The 14,466-nt window shown below is 43.3% G+C and overlaps 1 protein-coding gene across 1 annotated transcript in view; it reads left to right on the forward strand.

Moving 5' to 3' along the window:
- Window positions 1-6,229: 6,229 nt before the first annotated feature.
- Window positions 6,230-14,466, forward strand: part of LOC127009727 (glutaredoxin-3-like) — a gene marked incomplete at its 3' end in the record, with an annotated part of 122,794 nt that continues 114,557 nt past the window's right edge. The window contains 1 exon segment of the mRNA XM_050883100.1: window positions 6,230-6,389. Coding sequence (XP_050739057.1) covers window positions 6,340-6,389 — 50 coding nt within the window.

Here is a 14,466-nt window from a genome sequence, read left to right on the forward strand (position 1 = left end):
AAGGCTTCTGTACCGTGAAGGCGAAAAAATATTCATAAGAACCCGATTAAACTCTTATTTGCCCTTTGAAAAGCGTTGAGGTGTCTGAGGAAAGCACCTGAAGGCATGCACATAACCCGCTATTCTCCGTCACCGCAACAGCCAGGCATAATGGACCTTAGCATTGCAGGATTTACCGCCAGGAAGCATAGAAGACTAACAGAGCTGCCTTGGTGACATCTTAGGTTACTACTGGTTGTCTTGCCATATATGCTCCACCCATCTTGCTGTTCCTATCTTGACTTTTTCCATTTATCTTACACTTTTCTTTATCCCTCGGGCCAAGGAACTACCTATTGAACACATCTTCCTCCTATCAACGCTCCATTCCTCAGGGGGGCTTCGTGGTGCAGTGGTTAGCACACTCGGCTCACAATCGAGAGTCCGGGTTCAATTCCCGGACGGAGTGGAAAAATTTGGGCGGCTTTTCCGATACCCTACGTAGCCCCTGTCCACCCAGCAGTGTACCAGGTATTAATCGGGGGTTGTGTCCCGTCTCCTGGGGTCTGTTCCCTTCTCCTATAATTCCTTCCCCCTTCTGTCTCTCTCCGGCATATGACCACAGATGTTGCGCCGACTAAACGAAACTTTCCAACTTTCCCGTCTCCTGGGGTCTGTTCCCTTCTCCTATAATTCCTTCCCCTTCTGTCTCTCTCCGGCATATGACCACAGATGTTGCGCCGACTAAACGAAACTTTCCAACTTTCCCGTCTCCTGGGGTCTGTTCCCTTCTCCTATAATTCCTTTCCCCTTCTGTCTCTCTCCGGCATATGACCACAGATGTTGCGCTGCCCACTAAACCAAACTTTCCTTTCAGTAGTAACAAATGTACGGAAGTGGGGGGTTGCCTCTGCGGGGGGGACTGGAAGTGGGGGTTGGGGGGGTTACGGAAGAGGGGGTATCTGGACCCCCCCAACCCCACCCACCCATCTCTTTTACCTTTTCACCAACCCCCCCCCCCTCACCCCCTCTCGGACTAGCGTACGGAAGCGAGAGGGTGACGGGAGTAGGGGTGCCCAGCAGAGAGGGGGGGGGGGAGTGGCGGGAGAAGGGGTACTTGAAGGGTTACGATAAGATCTTGGACCCTCGAATGACCACGAGATTCTAATCACGGAAAAGGTTAAGGACATTAGGTTAATGACCAGGCTGGAATATGAATTTACTCTCTAATGCAAGTCCGAAAATAAAATAAAAATCGCCATTGAACGTAAGACTCGATAAATTATTTAAGTTTTTGCTGGATGTATTGTATCATTATCTTCTTATTTCTCATTTCTCAACTTGTTTCTTCTTATTTCTTTCCTCAACTTATATATATATATATATATATATATATATATATATATATATATATATATATATATATATATATATATATATATATATATATATATATATATATTTTTTTTTTTTTACTCAGGTTATTTGGTGCCATCTAACCCTAAACACTGCAGTACCAAGTCTTTTTTTTCTGATTTTGCATTAATTAATGTCTTATATCTCATTTCTTAACTTCTTTCTTCTTATTTCTTTTCTCAACTTGCATTTCTTTATATTTTCTGCCTGCTCTTCGATGTCATATGACCTTAGACGTTGCCGCATCGAGTTTACCTTTTTCCGTGAAAAAAAGGTCGTGTGTGTGTGTGTGTGTGTGTGTGTGTGTGTGTGTGTGTGTGTGTGTGTGTGTGTGTATGTGTGTTCCATTCCCCTCTGATTCTTGAGAAATCTGCGGCTAGCTCGAAATTTTGTGGGCCATCTTTTTTAGCCGATTATATGCTCCGAAGCGGAATTTAGTGAGGATTCTTATGGTATCTTCAAATTCCTCATACGTCTATTAGTTCCCGAGTTACACCGAGAAAACTGATTTTTTTTTCTCTCGTCAGAGTAGCCTTACAAATAAAAATCACTCAAAGCTCCTCATCTACGTTCCTTAGAAAGATTACCATACAACAACAGCAAATTTGACGCACTTTAATTTTTTTTTTCTGATTTTGCATTAATTAATGTCTTATATCTCATTTCTTAACTTCTTTCTTCTTATTTCTTTTCTCAACTTGCATTTCTTTATATTTTCTGCCTGCTCTTCGGTGTCATATGACCTTAGACGTTGCCGCATCGAGTTTACCTTTTAGTGAGGATTCTTATGGTATCTTCAAATTCCTCATACGTCTATTAGTTCCCGAGTTACACCGAGAAAACTGTATTTTTTTCTCTCGTCAGAGTGGCCTAACAAATAAAAATCACTCAAAGCTCCTCATCTACGTTCCTTAGATAGATTGACATATGTTATTATTAAGAAACTTATCCCATCAGCTGCAAATTTGACGCACTTTCATCGAAAACTTAATTTTTAATCATTTTTTATTTACTTTTATGGCGCGTTTCGCGTCATCGTCCGCCAGAACCTTTTACCCTTGATGACACGAAATGCGTCATCGTGCGCGAGAGGGTTAAATAAGTCAGATTTATCTCAAATTCACTGTCTGGGCAGACAAATATTCGGAAAAGAGAAGGCAAACCAGTTTGTAGATATATATAAATATGCTGTATATTCACGTCCTTATGGATATCTTCTTGTTGATTCGGGTATAAATACTCCTGATGGGGGGGGGAGGGGGGGGGTCCAGATACCCTCTCTTCGTAACCGCTGACCCCCAACCCCACTTCCAGTCCCCCCCCGCAGAGGCAACCCCCCACTTCCGGACATTTGTTACTACTCCTTTCCATTCCTCAGCCATCAACTCGGGTGTATGTAAATTACTATATGGATGAACCACCCACCCACTCACTCGTGTCATGCCTCCTATATCACACCCGAGAAACTTGTAAAAGGTGGGGCCAAAATCTGAATACAAGACCTCTTCCCATGGTCTAGAAAACATTTTGGGATGTTAATAGTTTGTGAGATATATGGAAGTTTCTGTGCCATCACCTTACTTAAATTCCAGATCATGTTATTCCTTAATCCCTAACTAATTCCCACGTCCCTGGCACTCAACACACCCAGAATTTACCGGAGAATGCACTCGTATCCTCAGATATCTTCTACGGGGAGTATTAATGGTGATACGATTTATTTTCCGTCGCTAACACTAAGACGCTGCCATTCATTATTTCCTAATCAATTCTTACCGTCTTGGCACTGGAAAGGAAGGTAATTTTACGAGCAATTTATTGATATCCTTAAAGATGCTCTGCGTGCGGCACAGACGGAGATATAAGCAGGTAAAGATTTCACCCCCCCACCCCCCCCCCCCACCCCTCGGCAACTCTACGTTTGATCAGAGAGGTTGATATACGTGAAGAAAAAAATACTAAAATTTCTGGTGCTATCAGAATTGCGATAGGCCTAAAACTGACGGAGTTATGAACGGTTTTGTGAGAGCCTCCGAAAATTTTCTAGGCCTATAACTCTTGAATCAATGCGTGTTTGTAAATGCCCGATTATCCGATGGTAGAGAAAATTCCGAGGAACACGCTGGTGCTTTCAGAATTACGCTACCTCTAATGGTTATAGAGATATATTGATTTGTAATTTCACACTTTTTTCGACATTTAAGCCAATGTCACTCGCTTATTACTTATTATTTACTTTTAGTCCATAAGAAATAAAAGTTTTGGAATTTGACGAGGAATACAACGCTGGTCTCGAATCTGCGCTAAGACCTTTAGTTTTGGAGATAACACGTCATTTCTTTAACCGCCTGTCACGCCTTTACTAGTGAAGATACGTTTATGGAAATAGTATCGCGAGTTCAGCCGAGACAAGCTATAATTTGACGTTTTCAAATTTAACTTTGGACGCGTTTTTTTATTTTTTTATTTCTTGATATTTCTTGACGAACAACTGATACAAGGTGTAGAGTTTGCCGGAGAACACGATGGCGCTATCAGAATCAAGATAGCGTTTTTCGTTATTGAGCTATATTGGTCCAAAGGTTGGTCTTAACGGTTTTCGCCTGCGCCTCTTGCTGCGTCCATGTTTTCCTCGTGTTTGTGGGGCTCCCCGGGTGTAGCATTCAACGCTGAACATTTTGGTCTTTACTAGAATCCGATCGGTTGAGTTTTAAGGGAGTAATTAACGATTTTGTATTTAGGGGGGGGGGGGAGTGGTTGGGTGGTATCGCCGGGGCGGTGGTTGGGGTCTTGGGCGGGGGGGGTTTCTGTGGGGTGGCCCTGGGGAGGGGGTGTTGGCGGCGGAGGGGGAGGGTGAACGATGTTTTTTCTTTTTCGTTTAGTTTAAAAATGTTTCGTGCTGTGAATTCATATGTTGTGTTTGGTTTTCATAATGTATCGTGTATTTATATTTTTTATTGGTGGCGTGTTTTACCATTTTTGAAGGGGCGCTGTAGACTTTTCTTACGTTACTAAACCTAAATATAAATAATATGTTCTCTGACGTTCCTAACATGGGTGAATAAGCTTTAATATTGTCGATAGAGGTTTGTTTTGATCAAACTTTTAGAGACCAGCCCTGCCGACCGGACGAGGAGTTCCGTTAGCAAGAATGAGCCTCGCTCCTGCTCTTGCTCTTGCTGTACAGGTGACCCGCTGGAGAGAGTGAACAGAAACCCTATGGAGTTATTCGTGATGTAACTGATCTATTAATAAACAAGTAATGGCTTCAAAAATAACTAAATTGAGTAAAGTATAATATATTCATCAGCCGATTGGGAGATTAATAAGTGATAAAATAATGATCGATATATGAGTTGGAGTACCTTTAGGGAAAGATTTAGGAAGGCTACCCTTAGATACAAAGTCAGATTGGAACGAATGGATGAAGCGATATTGGCACGGAAGGTCTACTTGTGGAGTGTGCATGAGAGCAAATGGATTAAAAACTGCATGAGAATGGTTGGTGACAGTGGTATGCGAGTCAGGTGGGTGAGCAGAGAGGAAGGGAGGCGTTTCTTTGAATGGAAGGTGACTGACAGAAATAGTGAGGGTCTAGAATGGAATGTGAGAAAGTGGAAGAAAGAGATAGACAGTGCAGTGAAAGGTGACGGTCTGAGGAGGTGGAAGCATGTGATGGAGCGAAAGAGTACTTTGGAGTGGTACAGGGAAAAGGAAGCCCAGCAGTGTGTCATCTGGTATGATGGAAGCCTGCAGAACTACAACAAAAAGACGTAATATAAGCTACTTAGTAGGGGAGAGCCGGTATGATTCGGACACTTTTTAGAAAAATATTTTTAGAAAAAAGTTTAAGAAGTATAGTGTAAATAGTTTTGTTGATCTCAAAATGTTCCTCCATCATTTGGCTCTTTAGGCTGCTAATATGACACTCGTAGCTATTTCCAGTTTTCAGATGAAGGTGATGAAAGACAAGTTTCTAATAATCGTCCGAACCATCCCCACCCGTGGTGATGGTTCGGCCAGGGAGGTGGGATTTGTACGGACACTCATAATACTCGGCTTGATATTTATATAACTTAAGTTTGATTGGCTAATTAACAAGAATATATCTACTACAAGACATAAGCACAAAAGTATCCTCTCAATACAGTATTTATAGGAAAAAAATAAAAGGAGAACTACAAGAAATATCTAAAAAATTTTGGTATTATGGCTTCCTTCTCTTCTCACAAGCATAATATCTGAATATAAATCAGCTAAATTAACCTTTTTATAACCGTTGCAACACCTATAATGTTTAAATTGATATAAATTCAATAAAAATCATGAAAAAATCAACCGTCCTAATCATCACGACTCTATAAAAAGCAAATGTGTGGTCACACTCGATCCTTTTCCAGCACGAGAGGTGATCGTGTTTACGGGAATACCTTCGCCGTGCATCGCTGCGTCACCGAAATAATTTACATCTTGCTAATTGGCACGTTTTTGAAGTGAGAGCTTAATTAATTACTATACACCCTGAAAATATTACATAAGAGATGCAAAAAAAAAAAAAAAAATAGGACTTGCATCGAAAATAACAGCTCTGAGGGGGTGGTTGTCCCTTTGAGGGACAACCACGCCCCTATATATACTGGCCATAAGGAATATTCAATGCCAGCCACTAATGATGGCAATTAAGGGGCATAATGCAAGAAATTGGTGTTAGCTGAATTCATTCACTGAAACTCCCTGGAAAACTAATTTGATGTAGTAAAATGCTTAGTAAAGAGAATACAGTGAGATGGAGAGAAAGTAAAAATTTAGTGTATAATGGTAAATATTTATCGTTGCTCTCCCTCCCATACTGGCAGAGGGACCACCGCACTGCTTGCAGCTTTTGGCCGGATACTTGGCAGCAATTTGGATCGTGTTTACCAGATACTGTGACAAGCTTCAACGATGTCTGTGACAAAGATTGCTACAAATCAAGAATTCACAGAATTCTTGAAGTAAGGGCTTAGATAGGATGTCCATTCATGAAGGTAGATGAAATGGTGTTACTGATGAGATTTACTACAATTATCTAGAATGTTGTTATTTCTTTTTAAAGTTAAGGTACAGTTAGAAGCACATGTTAATCTGCACATGGCCTCGGTGCTCGTCTCTGTCATATGGTATATGTTTATAATACGTATAGGAAACCACTCTAACCAGTCAGCCAAAGAGGTACCCCGCCACTAGCTGAGTTTTTTTTGGGGCTTTCCATTTCTGGCTGGTCACTTCAGTAGGTCACGGTATTATTCTAGTGTTTGCCCGTACTCACCCCTCGCAACCAAAATTGGCTAGGGGGCCATTGAGACTTTGGGGAATGCGGTGGTAATCATGAAATGCATCGCAAATGCATAGTTTTTGAGTTATGAGGGGTTGAAAAATACCCTAGATGTAGGGAAACTCCTTACAATTACTTAGATGTAGGGAAATTTCATACATTCCGGGTTTTTTTACAACGTACGGAAACCACGCAAGGTAATTATTGAAAATCACTCCGCACCTCGAAAATACGATATTACGCCTCCATATTGTACTTAAGGGCATATTATACATACGGACGATGTGTTTACATGGCGACACCATTGCAATATGAGCAGCGTTGCCAACGATCCGGTTAGCAATGATACGCTAGGTGAGACCAGGTCCACCACGTGTGGTTATTTTTATTTTTATTTTTTTTGGAACACGCACCTTTACCTAATACTATTTCCGATAATACGCTTGGTTAGCGATGGTACGCTTAGTTAGCCATTAGCCCACGCATGTGAGACCAGGTCCGCCACGTGTGGTTATTTTTTTTTTAGAACACGCACCTTTACCTAATACTATTACCGATGGTACGCTTAGTTAGCCATTAGCCCACGCATGTGAGACTAGATCCACCACGCGTGGTTATTTTTTTTTAGAACACGCACCTTTAAGAGGGGGGGTCCAGGGGAGGGCGCAGCCCCCCCTTGGTTAGCAGGGGGGTCGAGGGGGGCGAAGCCCCTTCGTTAGCAGGTCGTAAAGTTCGGTTGGAGTAGTTTAAATATGATCCCCCACAAAAATACCCCGAGTTCACGCAGGTCCCCGAAGATCGTTGGGGTAAGGGGATTAATTCGGCTTCTTTACTTTTAAGTACTTTATTTTTTACTATGATATATGGAGGTGTATTATCGTATTCTGGAGGCGCGGAGTCAATATCCACAATCACCTTGTATACTGGGAATACGAGCCCGTGAAGCAGATTCAAAATCCGGTCAGTAAGGATTTACGTGTTCGAACAGCTCGGGCAAGAGGTTCGAGAGCCTGCACTTCCTGCACAAGCCGCAGTAGTGTTAAAGGCACGGTGTTGGATGGATCCCGGCTAGCCGGTGGTTTTACTTGTGTCAGTGATAAACAATGAAGATACACTGTGTTTGGTACCACAGACTCTACTTGGAGGACAGAAACCTTGCGATGAGGTGACAACCTACTAGAGCAGTGGTTCCCAACCTTTTCTAGTTTGCGGCACCCTTGGCAAGCCTTTCAAAACTTCCCGGCACCCTTATAAGGAAATACATATTTAAAATCTCCGTTGTTTTTTTATTATATATATTTTTTTCATTTCGACATTTTGCATCGATGTAACAACACCTTATACATAGATATGAAAATTTTCTTTACACTGATCCTGCTATTACAAAAAATGGTATTATAATACAAATATGTAATTGTGACAAGTTTTACAGTAGTTGCACAATGTATTCCAGTAGTTACAGTGTTACACTATGATACAAGACATACACACAAATAGACAAGAGTGAACCATGCATGTATACTTAGTGTGAAACTTGCGATTGATGCTTGGAACACAAACTCTTGATATCAGGTCTTATTGTTGATAATGCCACCCGCATATCATCCTCAAGTGAAAGAAGCCTATTTCCCTCCCACTCTCCCGCCAAGCTGTTCTCTCCAGTGTCCGTACAATTATTACACAGCAAAATCATATAATTAGTATTGTTCTCCTGGATTGTAATTTTCCATAAGTACAAATTATTATACAAATTCAATGAAAAGTAGCTAAGTTGAAAATTCGATCGCTAAATTGTGCAGCAGCAGCAGAAGCAGAGAGAGTGAAGTTAATGCAATTTTTTCCCCTGAATTTTGGCGGCACCCTCAAAAGATCTCACGGCACCCCTTGGTGCCGCGGCACACCGGTTGGGAATCACTGTACTAGAGAGAGGGCATGAGTGTGGTGGAGGCGGTTTATTTGAGCACAGATGGCCGCCGGTGCCACGCCAGATGGTGAGGTGAGCATCGTTTGGTGGGTTCACGACGCTTCTCTCCCAAAGCAAGCTTGGGGATCCACTGAGTGCGTGGTTTTCGTATGGGAAACACTAAATTCGTCGCAAACGCTTATGTTAGTGGTGGTGGGAGGAAAATTTCCCTAAATTTAGGGAATTTCCCTAGATCTAGGGAGTTTTTATCCCCCCCCCCCCCACACTAAAAAAATACGCAAATGCGACGGATTTTGTGTCCCCCACCTGAAACCCCGCATTCCCACCAGGTCCCCAGGCTTGTATGGGGGGGAGGGGGGAGTATGGGCAAACACTAGAATTTTACCTAGGTCACTTCAAGATATCATGGGCAAGACAGCTATTTTAGTATTAATTCCTTTTATTGCCATTCCTGGTTAAGGGGAGGTGATGGTAGTTCTTTGGAAGTGACATTTATTCTTTTAAGACTTGTGAATTTTGGGTAATTGTGGAGAGTCACTCTATGCCTCCAAAATACGGTAAAGTTTTACTTTCTTCCCCATCTCACAGCGGTACTTCTCACACTTCTCAGCAGTTAGATCTCATTATTTTACGCATTTTGAACCCCATTTATGTGCGCCACAAACTGCTAGAAACGCCGCTAGCGATTTTTGAAAAGTTTGTGAATGTTTTGTGGCCGCCTCGGGGCGCAATGGAGGGGGCTGGGAGGGAGAGCGTAACACCCGCTCGTGTTGACATTTCACGGGTAACTAACTCTGACCGACTCATAATTTCAAATGATTGACTTTTCAATGCCTTTTGTGGACCCGCCGCCGCAGCTGCTAAATAGCTCGCAGAGAGGTTCAACTTGGGGGACCCGTGAGAAATCGGGGGTTTTGGGTGGGGAGCATATTTAAACTACTCCAATCGAACTTTACATAACCTAGCTTCGCCCTCCTCGACCTCCCTCCTAACCAGGGGGGTGCAGCCCCCCTGGAACCCACACCACATGTATATGCGACTTATTTTTGCGAGGAAGTATTTCTCGCAACACCAGCTGGACCACCACCGCGTCCACTGCCGCCGCATACGGGTGTGCTTCGTCATGCTTTGGCTTTCATCAATATTGTCCAACTTCAAAAATTGCTAGCGCCATTTCTAGCAGTTTGCGACGCATATAAATGGGGTTCAAAATGCATAGAATAATGAGATCTAACCGACGAGAAGTGTGAGAAGATACGGGGAAGAAAGTATCCCAGTCCCCCTGTGACGCCCCGAGGCGGCCGCAAAAAACTCACTAGGTAAATTTTCAAAAATCGCTAGCGGCATTTCTAGCAGTTTGCGATGCACACATATGGGGTTAAAAATGCATAGAATAATGAGATCTAACCAATGAGAAGTGTGAGAAGTACCGCTGTGAGATGGGGAAGAAGAAAATAATACCCAAATTATGATATTACGCCTCCATATTATAGTTAAGGGACGAAATACATGTCCCTCAACCATAATATGAAGGCGCAAGTACTTAACCCGAGAATGGCGACAGACCTCAATTGAGGCTTGCCCGAGGAGAGGCGACAAGCCTCAATTGAGCGCGATTTTTGAACGTGTACAGAAACCGCGCCAGTAGGTCTAGATGGCTGAAAATTGGACTGGATCACGTAATATATGGCAACACGCAGTAGGACTACCCACTATCCCCCCCATCCCCCACCCGCCCCCACCCCCAGCCGGCAGCAGACCCCACTCACCCTACCCTCCCGGGCAGCTTCAGCAACACCATGGACCCCAGCCAGAGAGGACGCAGTACTTCTGCTCCTTCTGAAGTGTGGCGACTATGCCTGATGAACGAGCCTCCCATAACCCACTTAGCCAGTGGGGTACCTCTTTGGCCGACTCGGTAAGGAGTGGCTCTCCCGTCACGCTGGTTGCGGGTTCAATCCCAGGCAGCCGGGCAATACCCTCTCCTTGTTTTGATTAATTTCTTGTGTGTTTCGATACATGCAGAGGTCGTGTTGGGAAATAGAGGAAATAGAAAAATAAGCTCTCGGGGCATGACACTTCTGCCAACCCTGCCTGACCTTCAGGCAGTTCAAAATGAACTCCTTTGAATTATATGACATGGGTTTGTGTAAAAAAAAATTATCATTTTCTGTACTATATTATAAATATAAGATTCTCCATGCTCCTCACAGGATTAGAACTCTCAACCCTTTTCAGTCACAGCTCCTGTCAAACATGAGTCTGTCAAGTTACAGACCTGACCACGGTGACTCACACTAGTGGTCAGTTTATAATTTATAGCATACATTCTGTCATATACACAGCTGACAAAAAAATAAAGACATCAACTCCCTGTGTATATTTGTATGAAATGAGCGTCGTCTGCTCCTTGTGTGTTGTCTGCAAACCCGCTGGTGGTCACCTCCCCAGCAGAGTGAGCAGACGGACAACATGTGCCCCATCCCCAAGTCACTACCCGCGGGCAAATGGCAGGACCTTCAGCATTATTTGTGTTAAGTGATTATGCAAGATCGCTTGAGAATGCTGCGAAGTTAAGATACATCGAAAAAATCAGTGCTTTTGGAGGTATAGACCCTTATTTATTAGGGAAACACCCCGAGTCTGCTCCCCTGCTGTCCTCAAACGACCTGCCCAACATTGGTTACCATGATATATTTAGCTATCTGGTGAACAGCAAGAGCAAGCTGTTTACAGCTTACTGGTGGGAAGACTGACTGACTGGGTTGCCAGTAGACTGGCTGTCTGGCTGACTGGTAGACTGGCTGGCTGTCTGGTTGACTGGTTGCCTGGTGGGTTGACTGGCTGGCTGATTGGTAAACTGACTGTCTAACTGATCAACTGGATGGCTGACTGGTTGACTGGGTGGTTGACTGACTGGCTGATTGGTTGGCTGGCTGGCTGATTGACTGGCTGATTGGTTGGTTGGCTGACTGTATGGCTGGTCGGTTGACTGGCTGTCCCTCTGCCTGGCCGATCTCCTGTTGCTGACCAGTGATGCCCAGGTAGGCAGCACGGGCAGGCAAACAAGTGAGGGCAAGTGACAACAGGTGAGGGCAGGTGACGGCAAGTCACCTTACACTACGCTCTTGGTCACTTCCCTGCGTACACTTATATACTCCACCCAGCACTGAGCTCTGTCCCTCTGTGCACTTTGCCTCCACTGAATTTCCTTTCCTATTTTCTTCCCCTGTTTGAGCGCCGCCATGGGTGTTTACCTCCGCCAGCTTGTTGACCTCTGCCAGCTCATGTAAATCCCATTCCAGAGTAATCCCCCGCCACACAATAAGCTAGGGGACCCGGGGCAATACCTAAATGAGTGTTACCTCATGTAATAATCTGATCAGTCTTGCCTGTAATATTTACCTCTGACAAAATGAGCACTGCAGAGTCCAGATGAAGCAGACGACCGCCAGTTTTCCCTCCTCACAGCTGTTATCCACTTCCTTCGCTCTTCTGGATTCGCTGTAAATCTATAAAATGACAGAGCATCTCTCCCATGTCGGTTAGAACATCCAACCGCACAGCATACGTATCCCATGACGAACACACAGAGCACTTGTGCAGCCGCCACCAAGGTTTGCTTTGACAGTGACCACCACCACTGACCACCAAGATGGCTGTGCAGGCCCGTGCTACCCCTGCACCCCCACTAATGACGTCAGCTGCAAAACCTCTCTAGAACAACAAAGCATGCATACATTGATAAATAAATGAGGCCGTGCGAGCGAAAACGTACAAAGCGCCATCTGGCCAAAAATGCGATTTTGTGGTATAACACTATTTTGACCCTTCCTTTATAAGCGAGGAATGTCGGTTTGTACAAAACTGCAGTGGAAATAGGCCTGGGAGTCCTTCAAAATAACCCTACATTATCACCTACGCAGTTGAAAGTGAGATAAGAAAGCAGTCACGAGCGAAAATGTACAGAGCGCCAATAGCATCACTGCAAACGTGCAAGCTTTTCCGTCAGCGCCAGTGCAAACTCTTAGCATTTATTGTTTATTAGTATATTTTACGTTTTGTAACTTCCTTCATGTTCCGGATTATTATGAATATCATGAACTGTGTATGACATATTAAAAAGTTAATTAATATTGCACATCATGGATGTTTTTGAAAAACCTACTTTTTCGGACCTATATATATTTTTTTTTTATAACTGAGTACATGCCAATATTCTACATACCTTAACCTTCATTTTGGTCTTTGATTGAAGTGTCCACCTTAAAAACCAATGAAGTTATGATAATTTAAACATTGCAAAACTTTAAACGCGATTTCCCGCATTTAAAAAAATGGCGCTTTGTACGTTTTTGCTCGCACAGCCTCAAATGTTATCTTTATTCATGAAGATGCATGTATGCTGCTAGCCTCCCCTCACCCCTCTCCATCCTCCCGGCTGGCCTCAACCCTCCCCCTGGCCCCCTCTCCATCCTCCCTCCCAATCTCCTTTCCTCACATCAAAAGTGGTAGGGAAAATAGTAACCGGCAACCTATACTATGTAAACAGATAAACCCTACCCCTCAATCTCCACCACCAAGACACACTCTCTCTCTCTCTCTCTCTCTCTCTCTCTGCCGGCAACTCTATAAAACAGAGATAAAGAACCAGAGTAGTGACCTCCCTCTTCCCCTTTACAGCCCCACGTCATTCATTTTGGCCACGTCAGTCATCTTGCCTCATCTCGTAGCACGTCTTATTTGTAAATTATTGATAAACTAAAAAAAATAAGATATAGATGAGGTGTATATTAGTAGTTACAAATATGTGTATGTGCTACGTGTCATTTACGCTCACGTCCCTCGTCTTGCCTCGTCGCACGTAGTCCCCCCTCGCACGTCCCAGGGGTTGCCAGCACTTGGCTAAATGCCATTTATTGACTGCTGCCACAGCCATACAAATGGGTTTAGAACGTTTTGGTTTTCACTCCTATGTGCCCCAATGTTGCAAAGGCACTGAGGTACTGTTTTTCCAATTCTGAGAGACTGGATTTTTTGGTCAACCAGTCGCCTGACAATGGCTCTCTCTAACCCTGGGATCGCTTTTCTCGGGTTAAAAGTAAAGAAAATGGCCTAATCCCCTAACGTTCTTGGGGGGCCCGTGGGAAATCAGGTATTTTGGGTGGGGGAGCATATTTAAAGTACCCCAACCGAACTTTACATAACCTAACCTCTAACTTCGCCCCCCACATTATAACCTCCTAGGGAAAAAGACCCTAGAAATAGAGCAACTTTAGGGAAATATCAAGTTTTCACCGTGGCAGATTTTAGTCCTCATTTCTTATATGAAAAATAAAATATGAAATTTTGGTGCCAATTTTTTTCTTTCATTTTTTTATAGAAAAAAATACTTGGATCTGGTTTTATCTTTTTAAAAACATCTCACAACAAAAAAGTTTTCCTTTCATTCTTCTTTCCAATGATACCTTTATTTTTACAATCACTTCTAAAACAACAGAGAAATTGTCAGTAACTATAACCGTGGATTTATGGTTGTGAAAAGTTTGTGCTCTTGACCAAACTATATTTCTTGAAAGCACAACAGCAACGATGTGTACAAGCAGCGGAGTGAAAGAGCGACTACGTTTGAGTGTCGCGAGAGCCAGCCTCTTACTGCTGGGCACTGGCTGAGAGAAGTGCAAGCTTTGTTAAATCGTATTATCACGTGATTCGTGAGTGATTGGAAAATTCCCTTGCATAACATTGCTCGGCTATGCGGACAATTTTTCCTCAAATTGAACAAGTAGAAGATACAAATACATAATAAAAAATCAGTAATCAAGTGGATATT

Source organism: Eriocheir sinensis, chromosome 41 (assembly GCF_024679095.1).
Source record: "Eriocheir sinensis breed Jianghai 21 chromosome 41, ASM2467909v1, whole genome shotgun sequence".
Classification (NCBI taxonomy): Eukaryota; Metazoa; Arthropoda; class Malacostraca; order Decapoda; family Varunidae; genus Eriocheir; species Eriocheir sinensis.